The sequence below is a fragment of the Salmo trutta genome, chromosome 1 (assembly GCF_901001165.1).
Source record: "Salmo trutta chromosome 1, fSalTru1.1, whole genome shotgun sequence".
Taxonomy (NCBI): Eukaryota; Metazoa; Chordata; class Actinopteri; order Salmoniformes; family Salmonidae; genus Salmo; species Salmo trutta.
In genome coordinates, this window is record NC_042957.1 from 22845438 (window position 1) to 22864255 (window position 18818).

Here is an 18818-nt window from a genome sequence, read left to right on the forward strand (position 1 = left end):
TGTTAGCAACGGTGGATTTTAAAATCACAAAAACAATGTCATAGTTACTGTACAGAAATGTCCTCGGCAAGAACAGGCATGTAGAGAAAATAATGCTTTATTGCATAATAAGCAAGTATGACAGCTTCATACATAACTGGGGGTAGGAAGAAAAAAAAAGACTTGATGCACTGGCAAAAGCATATACAAAACATATATACACAACATATATTGAAAGTTTCTCAGGAATTATGCCAGAAACATGAAATGGAAAATAACACATTAACATTAATGCAATGTGGTAAAATACTCACAAGCAGGAGAGAATGCAATAGAACACTCATATGTCAAGAGAACATAAAGCGTATATATGTATCTTGAGTATAGATATATACATTGGAATATAAAAAAGCATGCATAGTTCATTATCTTACGGTATTTTAAGGTACCAAGTCAAAAAAAATACAACATTTGTAGAAATCTTTCTCGCATGCCCGGTATACACACGTTAATTTAGACATGACTGGCTTTGCATCACAACTCTCACAGATATAGAAAAACAACATAACACAGATTATGTAGGCATAGCAGCCTATGCAGCCATAGCTGGGTTTAGGCACATAGGAACACTAACGGCTGGATTCAATTTGTAGTGCGGATGTTCAGCATTACAGCGTGATTGAAATGTAAAGGCAATTTTCCTGCTTTAGCGGAGACGGCATTCACGGTAAACGCTGCAGATTTCGGCTCAATCGGAAGTTGAATTTCAATCACGCCATATGTAGAGCTTCAGCGATACAGATTGAATCGAGCCCTAAGATCCTTACAGGGATAGATTTTACAGTTATACAACAACAAATGGCAGCCATTGAGGCTTTGACTGGTTGGTCACAAACCTTTTTGGGACACAACTAGGGTTGCAAAATTCCGGGAACTTCAATAAATTCCCTGGTTTTCCAGAGATTCCCAGAATAAGGATGGAATAAGCAGGAAATCCGGAGTCCTCCAACCAGGATTTCTGGAAAACCAGGGAATTTATTGAAGTTCCCGGAATTTTGTAACCCTAGACAACCCATGTTGGTCGATAAATATACGGTCTAAAACAGATCATATTTAGCTGGTCTATAATATCAAAATAGATTTAACATCAATTCAGAGCCATTGATATACTGTTTGGCAAACTCAATTTGAGATTAAATAACACATTGGACACTATATTGGCACCAAGAGACAATACCATTATATCAAATAGACCAAATCTAAATGGAACCTTTGGTGCCAAGATGGAAGTTTGCCAAACTAGAGATCTATAGCTCTGAATCTGATTGGTCTCTACCAGTCCCTCCCTATGGAAACAAACATCCGGGTAGCCCATCCCTGCACTTTAATAAGGCACAATACTACTGTTAGTGTCTGTCCTCCATCTTAGGGATCAGCTCTATCTGTCCTTCTGGAGTTGGCTCACTGCCACCACATCAGAACACAAACTTCTCTATTCCACATGAACTTTCATGGACTCCTCTGTAGAGTGGCACAGTGTGACACATTGGGGCCTACATAACATTCAGCAGCCTGAGTGTCAGTCTGCTTTCGCCAACCAGCAGAGACATACTGGCATCTGGGGCTACACACATGTAGGATCTAGAACTAAAATAACTTTGGGCGTTGTACATTAGACTCATGAAAAGGGTGTTTCTCTCAAGAAAGGTAAAAGAATGCCTACAATATGTGAAACTACTTGGGAGAGAACACAGGAGATACTTACAATCACAATGGAAATGTCTGGGATACACATATATGTATTTGACATGCCTCTGTAAATGGACATACTGTAATGTACATGAAAAGTTGGCTGAGGATGAAAAAGAACAATAGATGTACTACCAGTCAAGACAGTGAGGAATTTGAGATATCTGGAAGTAGGTGACTGGAGAGTGGAATACTTGAAGGGAAATGACAATTTTAGACACATCCTACTCAAACGTGCACAGAACTATTTGCAAAGATGATCAGACTGTCAACATGCACTCCAATGATCCACATTCAGGAAAAATATGAGGATGGTGTTAGGATAAATAAATAAAAGTTTAAAAAAACAAAGCAACAATATTAAATATTGAAATGTTGAGACAAGTCTTCACTGTATCTTACAATTGTCTGCCTTACCATAGATTTAGAAAGGTTACTGACAGCTTAGAAAAACATCTGATTCTACATAACTGGAAGTAACTACCAACAGGGCCCTGTCCTGTTTCCTTTTTAAGTGACACCTGAAAAAACATTTAAGTAACGTTAGCTTTATCATCTAATTTAGCGGAAGAAATGACAGTTTCTCATTTCAATAATACAGAGCTCTGCATTATATTCAATGAAAATCAATGCCATGTCATTAACCTTTTCCTAGATTTCGGTTCAATTTGATTAGCTTTACATTTGAAATGCCATTATTATCAAATGGGGAACCATATTCCAAAAAGTTATTCAATTAGCATTTGTTTTAAAGGAACAAATGTAAAAATGCTGAGATAATTGCCTCCTGGGTTTACCTGGTTTAAACTCAGTTAAGAAATGACCAACACTCATCCTTTAGCATGTGACTTTAAACGCTAACATCTAGAATGCTAGTCTGGTCTGTATCCCTCTCAGGTTTCTCCATTGACAAGACATAGGACAGAGAGGCTATCACTAATACAACAGAAAAGCCTCTCTCTCCAAGATAAAGAAGAGAGAGACTGAATAGTAGGACACTTTTCAGATTAAATGTGGAGGTCTGAAATATACACTGTATAATTACTGTTAGGATATATTAGTTGTCCCTGGCTGTGGTCAAATCTGAAAACATGAAAACATACCTACTTCCCCTGTCTTTGATAGGACTAGATAGATGTAAGAAATATGGCAGAAACTCCTACCATACCAGAGGGCTGAGTGAGGCTATCACCATGCTACTCAAACTTACCCAGCCCTCTAGGACTGCGAGGAGGGGGGTTATTTGCGGCACCGGTGTTCCATTGCCCTTGTGTCAGCACATGTGGGACCAGGTCAAGGGTCAGGGGTCAGAGGTGAGGGTTTAGATGAGACGGGAGTTTTTGAGGAACTGGATAAGGACCTGGTAAACAAACTTGTACTGGGAGATGGTCTGGACCATGAGCATCCTCTGCTGCCTCAGGTGACTCAACATCATAGGGACCTCCACCCTCTGAGAGGGAGAGAGAGAGAGAGAGAGAGAGAGAGAGAGAGAGAGAGAGGGGAGAGAGAGAGAGAGACAGAGAGAGAGAGAGAGAGAGAGAGAGAGAGAGAGAGAGAGAGAGAAGAACCCCAGTCAAGTTAAGTACAGTACAATAGCATCATAAACCAGCAGCATACTTTAGCCCATATGGGAGGCGTCCACTCACAAATATCAGGAGGCGATGATATACAATACATGCTGTTGTAACAGTGTAACATTTTGGAGAGTAACAGTGACAGAGTTCATGTCAGTGGCAGGATGCCCCTCACCTCGTTGTGCTCCAGGCAGCTGATCATTAGTTCGGTGAGGATGACGACCCCAGTGCGGCCCACCCCAGCGCTACAGTGGACCACCACAGGGGGGTTGAGGCTCTTGGAGGTGTCCAGCATGCTGTTAGTGTGTCTTCTCACTGACTGGATCTCCTCCAGGTAAGCTGGGAGGGAGAAGGGGGAGGGGGTTAGTGTGGTCCTGTATCAATCATATTTCAGGCCAGAACAGTCCTATAATTTCATACTTCTCTCTCATTTAGTTGTCAGGGACAATGCATATTCATCAATATTCAGTTTTCACATCTAAGTTGCAGTGTTGCCTTTGGACCACTACCACTACACAGGGCAGAAGCCTCCATTTTACTTCATTAGCTTGTGGAATAAACAAAACAAAGTAAATGAACAGAATCTACAGTTTTTCAAGACTTTTAAAGTCCTTTAGGTGTAACTTACAGAGGAATCCCTGGACGTACTCGGGGCAGCCGTGGTCAGGCCAGTCTGTGTACTGCAGGTGCCACACGGTGCGCTCCTGGCCCGACAGCAGGTGTTTGACCTTTAACCCTGTGGTGGCGTAGCAGCCTGAGTCCGTACGGAACTTGGTGGTCACCTTGAATTTGCCGTGGGTGGCTGAGTTGTGCTTGGAGCCTAGCTTGGGCCAGTACCGGTGGCTCTTTGACCTACCACCCTCCTGAGAGAGGAGAGGGAGGAGGCAGAGACAGGTTGAATGGAAGGTTTGTGTACATGTGGGATGGATATACAAACACATGGATACCGACAAGGAAAAACGCACATGGTCACAGGTGCAGGAAAACAGACACACACACACGCATGCAGGCACAAACACAATTCTACTATGAGATATTGGTGCCATATCACTCCCTTTTGAAACATAGGGAACAATATGAAACGACCTTTGAGGGGCTGAAGACAGAGGTCACAGGGTGTATATGGATTAAAACATCCGCCAAGCTCTGTTCCTTCATTATTCACACACCACTGTGTTCTCACCGCATATCAATAATACATCACATTCACGCATTCAATAATTCACTGTTCTGAAACCTGGCAAGGCCTTCAATCCACTGATGTTTCTCTTCATACTGTGTGTGTGTGTGTGTGTGTGTGTAGTGTACCTCCTCGGCAGTAACCATGGCGATGACGTTGACTCCCTGCTCCCAGACCATCTGCCAGAAGTCTGCAGAGGTGTTGGCCAGCGGTCCATGGGTGGCAATATAGTGCCATTCCTCCCCACTGATCATCACCTGCATGACACACACACACACACACACACACACACACACACACACACACACACACACACACACACACACACACACACACACACACACAATGTGGTTAGAATCAATGAAACACACACAGGCATAATACCCTCATACATCCATCTTCTGAAACAAAAACACAGACGTGCACACAAACAGACAACAAACAACCAAACCAGTTAAGACTATACCTATCACATTCATTTTCAGAAAGTGTATTGAGCACAAAGAGAGCTGTACAATCTACTGGTCTACCACAGGAGGGCAATGTTGCCCATAGGGCTTGGTGGTACACTATACATACAAAAGCATGTTGACACCCCTTCCAATTAGTGGATAGGATGCCACCTTTCCAACAAGCCAGTTCATCAAATTTCTGCCCTGCTAGAGCTGCCCCGGTCAACTGTAAGTGCTGTTATTGTGAAGTGGAAACATCTAGGAGCAACAACGGCTCAGCCGCAAAGTGGTAGGCCACACAAGCTAACAGAACGGGACCGGTGAGTTCTGAAGCACGTAAAAATGGTCTGTCCTCGGTTGCAACACTTGCTACCGAGTTCCAAACTGTCTCTGAAAGCAACGTCAGCACAATAACTGTTCGTCGGGAGCTTCATGAAATGGGTTTCCATGACCGATGAATTGGAACGCCGACAGTGACCAGGCCCAATCGCCCAACATCAGTGCCTGACCTCACTAATGCTCTTGTGGCTGAATGGAAGCAAGTCCCCTCAGCAATGTTCCAACATCTAGCAGCAAAGGGGGACCAAATCCATATTAATGCCCATGATGTTGGAGTGAGATGTTCAACGAGCCGTTCACATACTTTTAGACATGTAGTGTGTATTCCTCAATACACTTTCACCCTTAACACCTCAGGAAGCCCATACTAACTAAGGGCTGGAAATGGAGTGCCATTACGTAATGGCCATGAACCCAACACAACCCCAACCCAACACAACCCCAACCCCACACAACCCCAACCCCAACGCAACAGAACCCCAACCCAACGCAACCCCAACGCAACGCAACACAACCCCAACCCAACCCAACACAACCCCAACCCAACGCAACCCAACACAACCCCAACGCAACACAACCCAACCCAACACAACCCCAACACAAACCCAACCCAACACAACCCCAACCCAACGCAACCCCAACCCAACCCAACCCCAACCCCAACGCAACAGAACCCCAACCCAACGCAACCCCAACGCAACGCAACACAACCCCAACCCAACCCAACACAACCCCAACCCAACGCAACCCAACACAACCCCAACGCAACAACAACAACCCCAACCCAACCCCAACGCAACCCCAACACAACCCCAACGCAACCTCAACCCCAACACAACACAACCCCAACGCAACACAACCCCAACACAACCTCAATCCCAACGCAACACAACCCCAACGCAACACAACCCCAACCCAACCCCAACGCAACCCCAACACAACACAACCCCAACGCAACACAACCCCAACCCAACACAACCCCAACGCAACCTCAACCCCAACACAACCCAACGCAACACAACCCCAACCCCAACGTAACCTCAACCCCAACCACAACGCAACACAACCCCTACCCAACACAACCCCTAATGCAACCTCAACCCCAACACAACCCCAACCCAACACAACCCCAACCCAACACAACCCCAACGCAACCTCAACCCCAACACAACACAACCCAACGCAACACAATCCCAGCCCAGCCCAACCTCAACCCCAAACCAATACAACCCCAACGCAATGCAACACAACCCCAACCCAACCCCAACGCAACCTCAACCCCAACACAACACAAACGCAACACAATCCCAACCCAACCCCAATGCAACACAACCCCAACCCAACACAACCCCAACGCAACCTCAACCCCAACACAACACAACCCAACGCAACACAATCCCAGCCCAGCCCAACCTCAAACACAACCCCAATGCAACCTCAATCCCAACGCAACACAACCCCAACCCAACACAACCCCAACGCAACCTCAACCCCAACACAACACAACACAACCCAACGCAACACAATCCCAGCCCAGCCCAACACAACCCCAACCCAACACAACCCCAACGCAACACAACCCCAACGCAACCTCAACCCCAACACAACACAACACAACGCAACACAACCCCAACGCAACACAACCCCAACCCAACCCCAACGTAACCTCAACCCCAACACAACACAACCCCAACGCAACACAACCCCTACCCAACACAACCCCAATGCAACCTCAACCCCAACACAACCCCAACCCAACACAACCCCAACCCAACACAACCCCAACGCAACCTCAACCCCAACACAACACAACCCAATGCAACACAATCCCAGCCCAGCCCAACCTCAACCCCAACCCAACACAACCCCAACGCAACCTCAACCCCAACACAACACAAACGCAACACAATCCCAACCCAACACAACCCCAATGCAACACAACCCCAACCCAACACAACCCCAACGCAACCTCAACCCCAACACAACCCAACCCAACACAATCCCAGCCTAGCCCAACCCCAACGCAACCTCAATCCCAACACAACACAACCCCAACGCAACACAACACAACCCCAACCCAACACAACCCCAACGCAACCTCAACCCCAACACAACACAACACAATCCCAGCCCAACACAACCCCAACCCAACACAACCCCAATGCAACACAACCCCAACCCAAACCAACGCAACACAAACCCAACACAACTCAACCCCAACGCAACACAACCCCAACAAAACACAACCCCAACGCAACACAACCCCAACAAAACACAACCCCAACAAAACACAACCCCAACAAAACACAACCCCATCACAACCCCACTGTAGCTCAGTTGGTAGAGCATGGTGCTTGCAATGCCAGGGTTGTGGGTTCGATTCCCACGGGGGGCCAGTACGTAAAAACGTAATAAAAATGTATGCACTCTACTGTAAGTCGCTCTGGATAAGAGCGTCTGCTAAATGACTAAAATGTAAATGTAACCCCAACCCAATGCAACCAGCTGAGTGATCAGGCCACCTCGTGACCATAAACACAGTGTTCAGGAACAAACAGGGTTTTGTCCTCAACTTCCTCAGATGACTGAAATAAGAGGGTTACATGTTATTAGGCCATGGTTCAGTACTGAGTTAGCATTCCATTCACACACACACACACAACGAGGAGCTAAGAGCATGGGCACAGAGGTAGAGAACAGCTCAAGCTCATTTAAGAGGGTTTGGGGTTTGGACCACATTCCCAGGGAATTCCAGTGAGTCTATAATTTGTAGATGTAGGCGATATGTATAAATAGTCTTTAAAGGACTCATTTACTTCCTTCCTCAAAGGTGACCCCTACTCTACAGTTGAAGTCGGAAGTTTACATACACCTTAGCCAAATACATTTAAACTCAGTTTTTCACAATTCCTGACATTTAATCCTAGTAAAAATCCCCTGTCTTAGGTCAGTTAGGATCACCACTTTATTTTAAGAATATGAAATGTCAGATTAATAGGAGAGAGAATGATTTACTTCAGCTTTTATTTCTTTCATCACATTGCCAGTGGGTCAGAAGTTTACATACACTCAATTAGTATTTGGTAGCATTGCCTTTAAATAGTTTAACTTGGATCAAACGTTTAACGTAGCCTTCCACCAGCTACCCACAATAAGTTGGGTGAATTTTGGCCCATTCCTCCTGACAGAGCTGGTGTAACTGAGTCAGGTTTGTAGGCCTTCTTGCTCACACACACCTTTTCAGTTCTGCCCACAAATTTGCTATGGGATTGAGGTCAGGGCTTTGTGATGGCCACTCCAATACCTTGACTTTGTTGTCCTTAAGCCATTTTGCCACAACTTTAGAAGTATGCTTGGTGTCATTCTCCATTTGGAAGACCCATTTGCGACCAAGCTTTAACTTCCTGACTGATGTCTTGAGATGTTGCTTCAATATATCCACATAATTTTCCTCCCTCATGATGCCATCTATTTTGTGAAGTGCACCAGTCCCTCCTGCAGCAAAGCACCCCCACAACATGATGCTGCCACCCCCGTGCTTCACGTTGGGATGGTGTTCTTCGGCTTGCAAGCCTCCCCCTTTTTCCTCCAAACATAATGATGGTCATTATGGCCAAACAGTACCCTTTTTGTTTCATCAGACCAGAGGACATTTCTCCAAAAAGTATGATCTTTGTCCCCATGTGCAGTTGCAAACCGTAGTCAGGCTTTTTATGGTGGTTTTGGAGCAGCGGCTTCTTCCTTGCTGAGCGGCCTTTAAAAGGTTATGTCGATATAGGACTCATTTTACTGTGGATATAGATACTTGTACCTGTTTCCTCCAGCATCTTCACAAGGTCCTTTGCTGTTGTTCTGGGATTGATTTGCACTTTTCGCACCAAAGTACATTCATCTCTAGGAGACAGAACGTGTCTCCTTCCTGAGCGGTATGATGGCTGGGTGGTCCCATGCTGTTTATACTTGCGTACTATTGTTTGTACAGATGAAGGTGGTACCTTCAGGCGTTTAGAAATTGCTCCCAAGGATGAACCAGACTTGTGGAGGTCTACAATTCTTTTTCTGAGGTCTTGGCTGATTTCTTTTGATTTTCCCATGATGTCAAGCAAAGAGGCACTGAGTTTTAAGGTAAGGCTTGAAATACATCCACAGGTAAACCTCCAACTGACTCAAATGATGTCAATTAGCCTATCAGAAGCTTCTAAAGCCATGACATAATTTTCTGGAATTTTCCAAGCTGTTTAAAGGCACAGTCAACTTAGTGTATGTAAACTTCTGACTCACTGGAATTGTGATACAGTGAATTATAAGTGAAATAATCTGTCTGTAAACAATTGTTGGAAAAATTATTGTGTCATGCACAAAGTAGATGTCCTAACCGACTTGCCAAAACTATAGTTTAAGAAGAAATTTGTGGAGTGGTTGAAAAATGAGTTTTAATGACTCCAACCTAAGTGTATGTAAACTTCCGACTTCAACTGTAAATGGCCTGGATAGGTGAAAAGCAGAGGGTTTTTTCCACACTTATACTTGGTGACAGCAGCATACTAAACAATAGCTGAGTGGGAGTCAGAGAGAAGGGATATGGTTAACTCTGATCAGTCTACTTGTGTAGACTCTGTGTCCTGACCCCACCTTGATGTGTGAAGCATTGATGTAGCCTGTGTTGTTCTCCTTGTTGGGAACCAGCTCCACCCGGTTCTCCTCATACGGAACCACGTCACGGAACCGGTTCCGCTCGCCGTTGTCGGCCAGCGTTGCCGTGGTGACCACGCAGTCGGCCCTCTTCTTTGGGATCTGCTCGTACTCCGTGAAGACCCTCTCCTCCTCCAACTTCAACTCTAGGGTCTTACACTGGAGAGAGAGAGGGTGAGAGCAGGATGGAGAGAGATACAAGAGGAGGGGGGTTGAAAGAGGTAATAAAAGAGGGATGAAAGGACATGTGGAAAGAGGTTAGTTGAATTCCAGAGTGATAGGACTCTCACTCAATTCCAAAATGTCTATAATGCAACTTTTTGATAATCCACCCTAAAACATTCCAAGCCATATGACCCTACCTACACTTTGAATTCCTGTTCTCCATCCCTACAGTTGTCTATGTGTAGTGGAGTCAGTGGAATGTGTTGTTGGGCTGGGGCTGATTGTGGCTGGGCTGTGAGTGAGAGGGTATGCAGCCAGGGGCTGGGGGAGTCTCTCTCTCTCCCCCTGGGTCACATTCCTGACATATTAGCGGGCCTAGAGGCGATAAGCACGGTCATGCCACACGTTCCACAGCCCACTTAGCGCTCTGCTAGCCCCCGCTAGCCTAGCAACGCCTGGGACAAAGGCTGTGTTTCACACCTCCCAGCACAACTGTCTGGACTGGTGAAGAAGACCGACAACCACGGCCAGCTGTGTTAGCCATGAAATACTGCTCTACTGTAGCCTAACCTACACTTACATAGACAAACAATGGTAAAGGACAACAATATGTTAGTTAATAACACTAGCCAAGGTGGTTGATAATGTGCACAGGTGCTTTCGCAACAGCTAATGGGGATCCTAATAAAATACCAAAAACAGAACTATGGGGCGAGTATAGTAAGTAGAAGACCAGACGCCTGGAATCTCAGGTACTTTCTGACACTGTCCCCCCCTCCCCTGTTGGGCATAGTGGTGGTGTTGTCTTACCCGTTCATCAGCAGCCTTGGCCCCATCCTCCCGGGGGTTCTCTGGTACAGGCACCCTGGCGACATAGAGCCCGTTGAGGGCCGCCATCATCAGAGGTCTCTTTATTGAGTCCACCGACATCTTCTGTCTCTCCAGCGTCTTCAGGAAAGAGGACAAGCCCGCTGTCATGGTTACGGTTACCGTAGCGATGCAAAGACTGAACCGTACCCGCCCTGGTGAATGTGTGGATTAGATCTGTTTGTCGCTAAACTTTGCTTGCTCTGTCCTGGGTGCCCTTGGTAGGGGAGTAGACGTGATGCTTTGCTAGCTGTAGACTGTCTGTCTGTGGATCCTACAGAACACTCACTTCCCTGATCTGTCTGACCACATTGTCTGAGCTCGTTACAGACTAGACCTGTTGCTTCTCTTCTCTCTCTGCCTCTCTTTCTTTCCTCTCTTCACTCCCTCCTCCCGTACTATCCTCCCCACTTTCTCTCCCTCTCTCCTTTGTTCTCTCTCACCTTTTCTTTCTCCCTCTCGCCCCTTCTTTCCCTCTCTCTCTCTGTCTCCCTCTCTCTCTCTGTCTCCCTCTCTCTCTCTGTCTCCCTCTCTCTCTCTGTCTCCCTCTCTCTCTCTGTCTCCCTCTCTCTCTCTCGTTCTTGTTTTTCCTTTCTTTTCCTCCTTCTTTCTGAGACACCAAACCCTGGCCCACATTGCCTGGTCCCTCCCTCCAGGATTACTTCTCCTAATCTCCACCCCTCCACCTCTCCCCCCTTCAGCCCTCCTGGATCAGCCCAAACAACAGCTTGGGGGTCAGGGGGGAACCCTTAGGGTCTGGACCGAAATCTATAGGGGAGCAGGTAGGGGAGAATGGGGGTGGGTAGACGTATGGGCGCTATAGGCTTATGGATGAGAGGGGGTTAGGTATAATGGTGAAAACATATAGGGGCATATAGCCATATGGAAATTAAAGGCTGGCTGGACAGGGAGGCTTTAAAGTTGGGACTTTCAACATGCTAACAAACACGCATGCACCCCCCCACAAAAAGGGTAATCTAATGGATTAATGGTGGTAAGCTGTAAGGACTGGAACCTAATGTTACCCTCAGGTGCTGAACTCCAGATTACTGTGTTAATCACTTACTGGGAAAGTACACTGCAGACAAAACCCAAACTGTTTGTTTGTTTACAGCAAGGGTGATGTTATAGACACATCTTTAACACATCTTTTTTTTAGGCACTGTTCACTGTGTTTACCTCCTCAAAGCCTTGGACTATTGAGGAGGACTTAATGAAGTGAATTGATGAAGTGGATATGTGACGGTTGTAACCATTTGTAAAGCTATGTTATAACAATGGGTTCATACAGAATACATGTTCCCCACATAATAGACATACAGTATGTTTCAGTTTTCTACACACCAGAATAGAATCTAGAATAGAATAGATTGAATAGAATAGATTGAATAGAATAGATTGAATAGAATAGATTGAATATAATAGAATAGAATAGATTGAATAGAATAGATTGAATATAATAGAATAGATTGAATATAATAGAATAGAATAGATTGAATAGAATAGATTGAATATAATAGAATAGATTGAATAGAATAGATTGAATAGAATAGATTGAATATAATAGAATAGAATAGATTGAATAGAATAGATTGAATAGAATAGATTGAATAGAATAGATTGAATAGAATAGATTGAATAGAATAGATTGAATAGAATAGATTGAATAGAATAGATTGAATAGAATAGATTGAATAGAATAGATTGAATAGAATAGATTGAATAGAATAGATTGAATAGAATAGAATAGATTGAATAGAATAGATTGAATAGAATAGATTGAATATAATAGAATAGAATAGATTGAATAGAATAGATTGAATAGAATAGATTGAATAGAATAGATTGAATAGAATAGATTGGAGTAACGTACCCTCTGTGCAATCTCTCTCTCCACTATGCTATCCTCTAGAGAGAACATCTCAGACACTGGCCTCTCTTTGACTGGCTCCTTCCGGACCCTCTCCTTCACACTGGTCAGGTCTGGCTCAGAGATTGACGGCCCCAGAACTGCCCCATTCATCCCAGCCTGATCCCCACGGGTCAGGGTACCACCACCACCCCCTACACCGCCCTGACTCTGCCCAGCTTTCAGCACCCGGGCCTGGGCTTGGCTTGGGTCCTTGGTTCCCTGGGTCTGGTGTCCCTGGTTGTGGTGGTGAGGGTGGCTGTGATCGCGGGAGCGGAGGGGGGCGTTGGTGGCTGGTCTAGGGTGTCCGGGGTACTCCGGAGGGGGCTTGTTGGGGAGCTTGGCAAGGGCGGCCTGGAGCTGGGCATTAATGTCCTCGTTCAGACCTGGGATCTGAACGTCCAGCTCAGGCCTCTCCTCTTCCTCCTCCTCCTCCTCTTCCTCGCTCTCACTGCTGTGGATCAGCATGGTGGCATTGGAGAGGGTCTTCTGGTGCTGGTAGGCCCCGCCCGCTCCCTGCGCCGTGGAGGACGGGATGGGGGTCTCTGGGGCTCTCTGCACAGGCAGCTCTTTGGGCTGGTGAGATTGGGGTTGGGTGGGTTGTGATTGAGGCTGGGTCTGAGGTTGGGGTGGCATCACGTGCTCTCTGAGAGTATTCCTCCTGTTTAGTGGGGCAGCCATCCCCTTCAGAACCACCATGCCCTCCATTCCTCCCCCTCCTCCCCCCCTCATGCTGCTGGTCACTTCCATGCTGTGTCTCTTCCCCAGGGCTGATCGGTGCTTAGCCGCAGTTAGCGGTTCGCTAACCTCCTGCAGAGACTGGTGCACCACGGCAGAGCTGTCCGGCTGGAAAGTCTTCACAGACAGCTGCACCATGCGGGTGACCAGCTCGGGGCTGCTGCCGCCCATGCAGCGGTGCCGGTGGCTGGCCAGGTCCGGGGTACTTGTGGCGGGTCGGAAGGATGGGTAGGGAGGGGGCGGCCGCGACATGTGGTTCCTCAGCATGTTAGCCGTAGCGCCGTAGCTCCCTGTAGTGGCCCCCTGTTTGGTGTTGGCTAGTTCAGGCGTGCTGACTGTGTGAGAGATGGAGCTCCCACCCCCTCCTCCTCCACATGCAGACTGACAGGGGCCCTGACTGGCTCCGGGGCCCAGGTGAGGAGCAGGGTTCACAGGCTTACTGTAGCTGACCTGAGGGCCATAAGGGTTAGGTCCTGGATAGGGGCCCCTCTCTCTCATCTCTGGCTGGCTATAAACCAACGCCTCTGGCTGACGATATGCATAGGCATTACTAATATTGAGACTCCTCAGTGATTGGCTGTGAAGGTCATGGTGGGCGGGGAGCATGTGGCACTTCTGGCGCATCACAGCTTCATACTCTGGCGTGGGCCTATAGGAAGGGGCGATGATGGCACTATGGCGATGACTCGGGATGTAGTCGGGGCGCATCAGCTCGCTGCCAGGGATACTGAGGTTAGAGGAGATGGGTGAAGGTTGTACGAAGGTTTGGGAGTGGTTAAGGGAGCTGAGGCTGGGACTACTGTACATGCTGCCATTGGGAACAGTTCCATTGCGGAAGCCGAATTCGACCGGACACCGGTCCAGACTAGTCTCAGACTTGTAGTAGGGGTCTTCATGGAATATGCTGTCTGTAAAGGGAGGGGGGAGACATAGGAGAAGCAATGTGTTACAGATTCACACACATACAGAAAGCATCCAAACACACATATTCACATACTGTTTTCATACACTGTCAAACACACATATTCACATACTGTTTTCATACACTATCAAACACACATATTCACATACTGTTTTCATACACTATCAAACACACATATTCACATACTGTTTTCATACACTATCAAACACACATATTCACATACTGTTTTCATACACTATCAAACACACATATTCACATACTGTTTTCATACACTATCAAACACACTCAGATCAAAATGATCGATGCCACCCTTCAAATAAGAGCTTATCACATACCCACACAGAGTTACCCACACTGGGTTACCCACACAGAGTTACCCACACTGGGTTACCCACACAGAGTTACCCACACAGAGTTACCCACACTGGGTTACCCACACAGAGTTACCCACACAGAGTTACCCACACTGGGTTACCCACACTGGGTTACCCACACAGAGTTACCCACACTGGGTTACCCACACAGAGTTACCCACACAGAGTTACCCACACAGAGTTACCCACACTGGGTTACCCACACAGAGTTACCCACACAGAGTTACCCACACAGGGTTACCCACACTGGGTTACCCACACTGGGTTACCCACACTGGGTTACCCACACTGGGTTACCCACACTGGGTTACCCACACTGGGTTACCCACACTGGGTAACATATGCACAGTGCTTTCTCAGAGATCATGATTGAAGTGTTCTGGATTAGAGGGCAGAGTAAGTGGGTGAACGACAGACTGAAAGAGTGAACGCCACCACATTTCTCAGTTTCTCAGCACTCCAATCAAAGTGATCTGATTGGCTGAGAGATTGTTAAAACCGAAATAGACACTGACTCATACTACTGCTGGGAAATGCATAGTTAGCTTGATTTAACGGTTTACTTTTTATGACCATACAAGGACTTCCTGTGTAGATGGATACATCTACAAAGTGTGGAAGGAGAAAACACTTGAACGAGTAAAATAATATAAAGACCACTTCAGGTTACAAGCCAGATGGATAGATGGAGCAGTGATTGTGACTGATGATATAAGTGAATGTTATACAGTATAAAGGAGATACGCGTCATACATGAGTACCATGTTGAACTGTAACCTACATGACCAAAATGTAAAGGTCCTGTAAATGTGTTTATTCCAGTACCTTGAGAGCTCTGTGTGTCCTGGTAATGCTCTGCATACTGGGAGTGCATTGGCTGGAGGATACAGGACTGCGGCCGTGGCTAGAGAGAGCGAGAGAGAGAGAGCGAGAGAGAGAGGGGGAGAGAGAGAGACAGAGAGAGGGGGAGAGAGAGAGAGAGAGAGAGGGGGAGAGAGAGAGAGACAGAGAGAGGGGGAGAGAGAGAGAGACAGAGAGAGACAGAGGGAGAGAGAGAGAGAGACAGAGGGAGAGAGAGAGAGAGACAGAGAGAGGGGAGAGAGAGAGAGATGGAGAGAGAGAGGGGGAGAGAGCGAGAGAGAGAGGGGGAGAGAGAGAGGACAGAGAGAGAGAGAGAGAGAGGGAGAGAGAGAGGAGAGAGCGAGAGAGAGAGGGGGAGAGAGCGAGAGAGAGAGGGGAGAGAGAGGGACAGAGAGAGAGAGAGACAGAGGGAGATGGAGAGAGAGAGACAGAGAGAGATGTAGAGAGAGAGACAGAGAGAGACAGATGGAGAGAGACAGACGGAGAGAGACAGAGAGACAGATGGAGAGAGAGAGACAAAGAGAGAGAGAGAGAGAGAGAGAGAGAGAGAGAGAGAGAAAGAGAGAGAGAGACAGATGGAGAGAGAGAGACAAAGAGAGAGAGACAGAGAGAGAGTGAGAGAGAGAGAGAGAGTGAGAAGTTAATTCAAACCTGTGATCTAAGGGGTCTCCCACAGTGGACTGTGGTCCTCCAGAGAGTCTGATTTGGACTGTACCACCATTGTGCCACATATAGCCTCCTCATTGTCCCACCAGCAGGGAGGGAGAGAGGGAAATCACTGACTCTATTGTCAGTTATATCGGAAACACAATGCCCCAACAACGCCCACACAACGGCCACACAACACTCAAACAACGCCCTAACCACCCACCACCACCACCGCCTGGGTTAGGGCTGCCCTGATAGAGAGGGGCTTTAAATCATCCTACAGTCTGAATTCAAACTTTAACCCTATAATACACAAGCTACTCTTCAGAGCTCAACTAGTGGCAAGCAAAGATAGCAAGGAACTTCGATTGCATTTCTAATGAATATATCTAACATGCAAGAGGAGCCAAACAAACGAGACATGACTGAGTGATTGACAGTACCAGAGAGAGGCGGTGGGTCCAGGTGGGGCGCCTCCTGATAGGTGCAGGGGAGTGGGCGGGTCTAAGGGGAGAGAGACAGAGAGAGAGAGAGAGAGAGAGGGAGAGAGAGAGAGAGAGCGACAGAGAGAGAGGGAGAGAGAGAGGGAGAGAGAGAGGGAGAGAGAGAGACAGAGAGAGAGAGGGAGAGGGAGAGAGAGAGGGAGAGACAGAGACAGAGAGAGACAGAGAGAGAGGGAGAGGGAGAGAGAGAGGGAGAGAGACAGAGACAGAGACAGAGACAGAGAGAGACAGAGAGAGAGAGAGAGAGAGAGAGAGAGGGAGGGAGAGAGAGAGAGAGAGAGAGAGAGAGAGAGACAGAGACAGAGATTAGTGATGGGCATTTAGGGATGAATCTTTTAGGTGAGCCGGCTCATTTGGCTCCGTTCACAATGTTTAAAAATCAACGTAGAGTCATGAAAAAATTGCTAATCTCCAATGTACAGCCCAAAGGGTAGGCTACCATTATGGCAGACTGTAAAATGAGCATTCAAAAAGGTTTGACCTGGCCAAATTACTAGATGGCCTGCAAAAAAGTATTTTTTTTTACACACTGAAAAAATCAGCGTGTATCAGATTGACGCACACTATTTCTTGTTTGTACTGCAGTGAGGATTCATCCTCTTAGAGAATTATTTAGTAACTTATCTGCAGATAAACCTTGTTTTGAGCTCAAAAAGCCGTAGTAGCATTATGAAAATCCGGGAGCCAAATGAACGTCTCTTTCACTGATGCGAATCGCTTCCAGATGTTCACCAAAAAAGATCAGTTCAAAAAGAGCTGTTCGTTCGCAAACGACCCATCACGAATAAAGATGGTGGCCCCCATGCACTTACCACACATTCTTAGTTCAGCTAATTTCACCACATTGTACATTTCTCTCCATGACTCTTTTCTTGAATAGTCATTAAAACAGTATACATGATCCCAATGTTTGCTTCAAGATGCCGAAAAATAAGATAATGCTGATTTATTGGCACATTGAACCATAGTTATAAAACTCAGTGGATAGTGCTAAAACAATGACGTCATATCTGAATTCTGCCATGGTGGAAACCTGACAGTATAACTTAATGTTAAGACTCACTCTGCACAGATCTTGTTCTGTTTGTAGAACTTGTGTCTGGCCGTGAAGAGCCGAGCGATGTACTTGGACAGCTCTATGTCATCCTGTGGACACACACACACCATGACACACAACACAAGTACACAATGTCAACACACCACGACACACATCACATGTACACAATGTCAACACACAACACATGTACACAATGTCAACACACCACGACACACATCACATGTACACAATGTCAACACACGTACACAATGTCAACACACAACACAAGTACACAATGTCAACACATGTACACAATGTCAACACGCGTACACAATGTCAACACACCATGACACACAACACATGTACACAATGTCAACACACGTACACAATGTCAACACACCATGACACACAACACATGTACACAATGTCAACACACCATGACACACAACACATGTACACAATGTCAACACACCACGACACATCACACGTACACAATGTCAACACACGTACACAATGTCAACACATGTACACAATGTCAACACACCATGACACACAACACACAACATTTCAGCTTCTTTATTGGAGGGTTACACAACATTGGGTGTTATGACTGGCACATTCAGAAATGATTTTTATTGTATAATGTGATACAAATGGCAAATATTTTCCAAAAGGGAAACCTCCTCACCCCACATCGTATCCGTGTGTGTGTGTGTGTGTGTGTGTGTGTGTGTGTTTATCCGTGTCCTGTGAGACGGCTTTGTGTGTTCTGTTGTTAGATATGACCCTCACCGTGTGTGTTCCGTTGTTAGATATGACCCTCACCGTGT

The 18818-nt window shown here is 46.4% G+C and overlaps 1 protein-coding gene across 4 annotated transcripts in view; it reads right to left on the reverse strand.

Moving 5' to 3' along the window:
• Positions 1 to 79: 79 nt before the first annotated feature.
• The window catches only part of LOC115188443 (tyrosine-protein phosphatase non-receptor type 14), a 94616-nt gene continuing 75877 nt past the window's right edge, over positions 80 to 18818 (reverse strand). For all 4 annotated transcript variants that reach the window (XM_029747368.1, XM_029747343.1, XM_029747387.1 and 1 more), the window contains exons 10-19: positions 18016 to 18098; positions 16893 to 16953; positions 15766 to 15844; positions 12871 to 14552; positions 10941 to 11078; positions 9906 to 10124; positions 4611 to 4739; positions 3931 to 4165; positions 3478 to 3641; positions 80 to 3178 (exon numbers count right to left, since the gene is read on the reverse strand). In XM_029747368.1, coding sequence (XP_029603228.1) covers positions 3050 to 3178; positions 3478 to 3641; positions 3931 to 4165; positions 4611 to 4739; positions 9906 to 10124; positions 10941 to 11078; positions 12871 to 14552; positions 15766 to 15844; positions 16893 to 16953; positions 18016 to 18098 — 2919 coding nt within the window. In that variant the 3' untranslated portion in view covers positions 80 to 3049. The remainder of the gene's footprint in view (positions 3179 to 3477; positions 3642 to 3930; positions 4166 to 4610; positions 4740 to 9905; positions 10125 to 10940; positions 11079 to 12870; positions 14553 to 15765; positions 15845 to 16892; positions 16954 to 18015; positions 18099 to 18818) is intronic.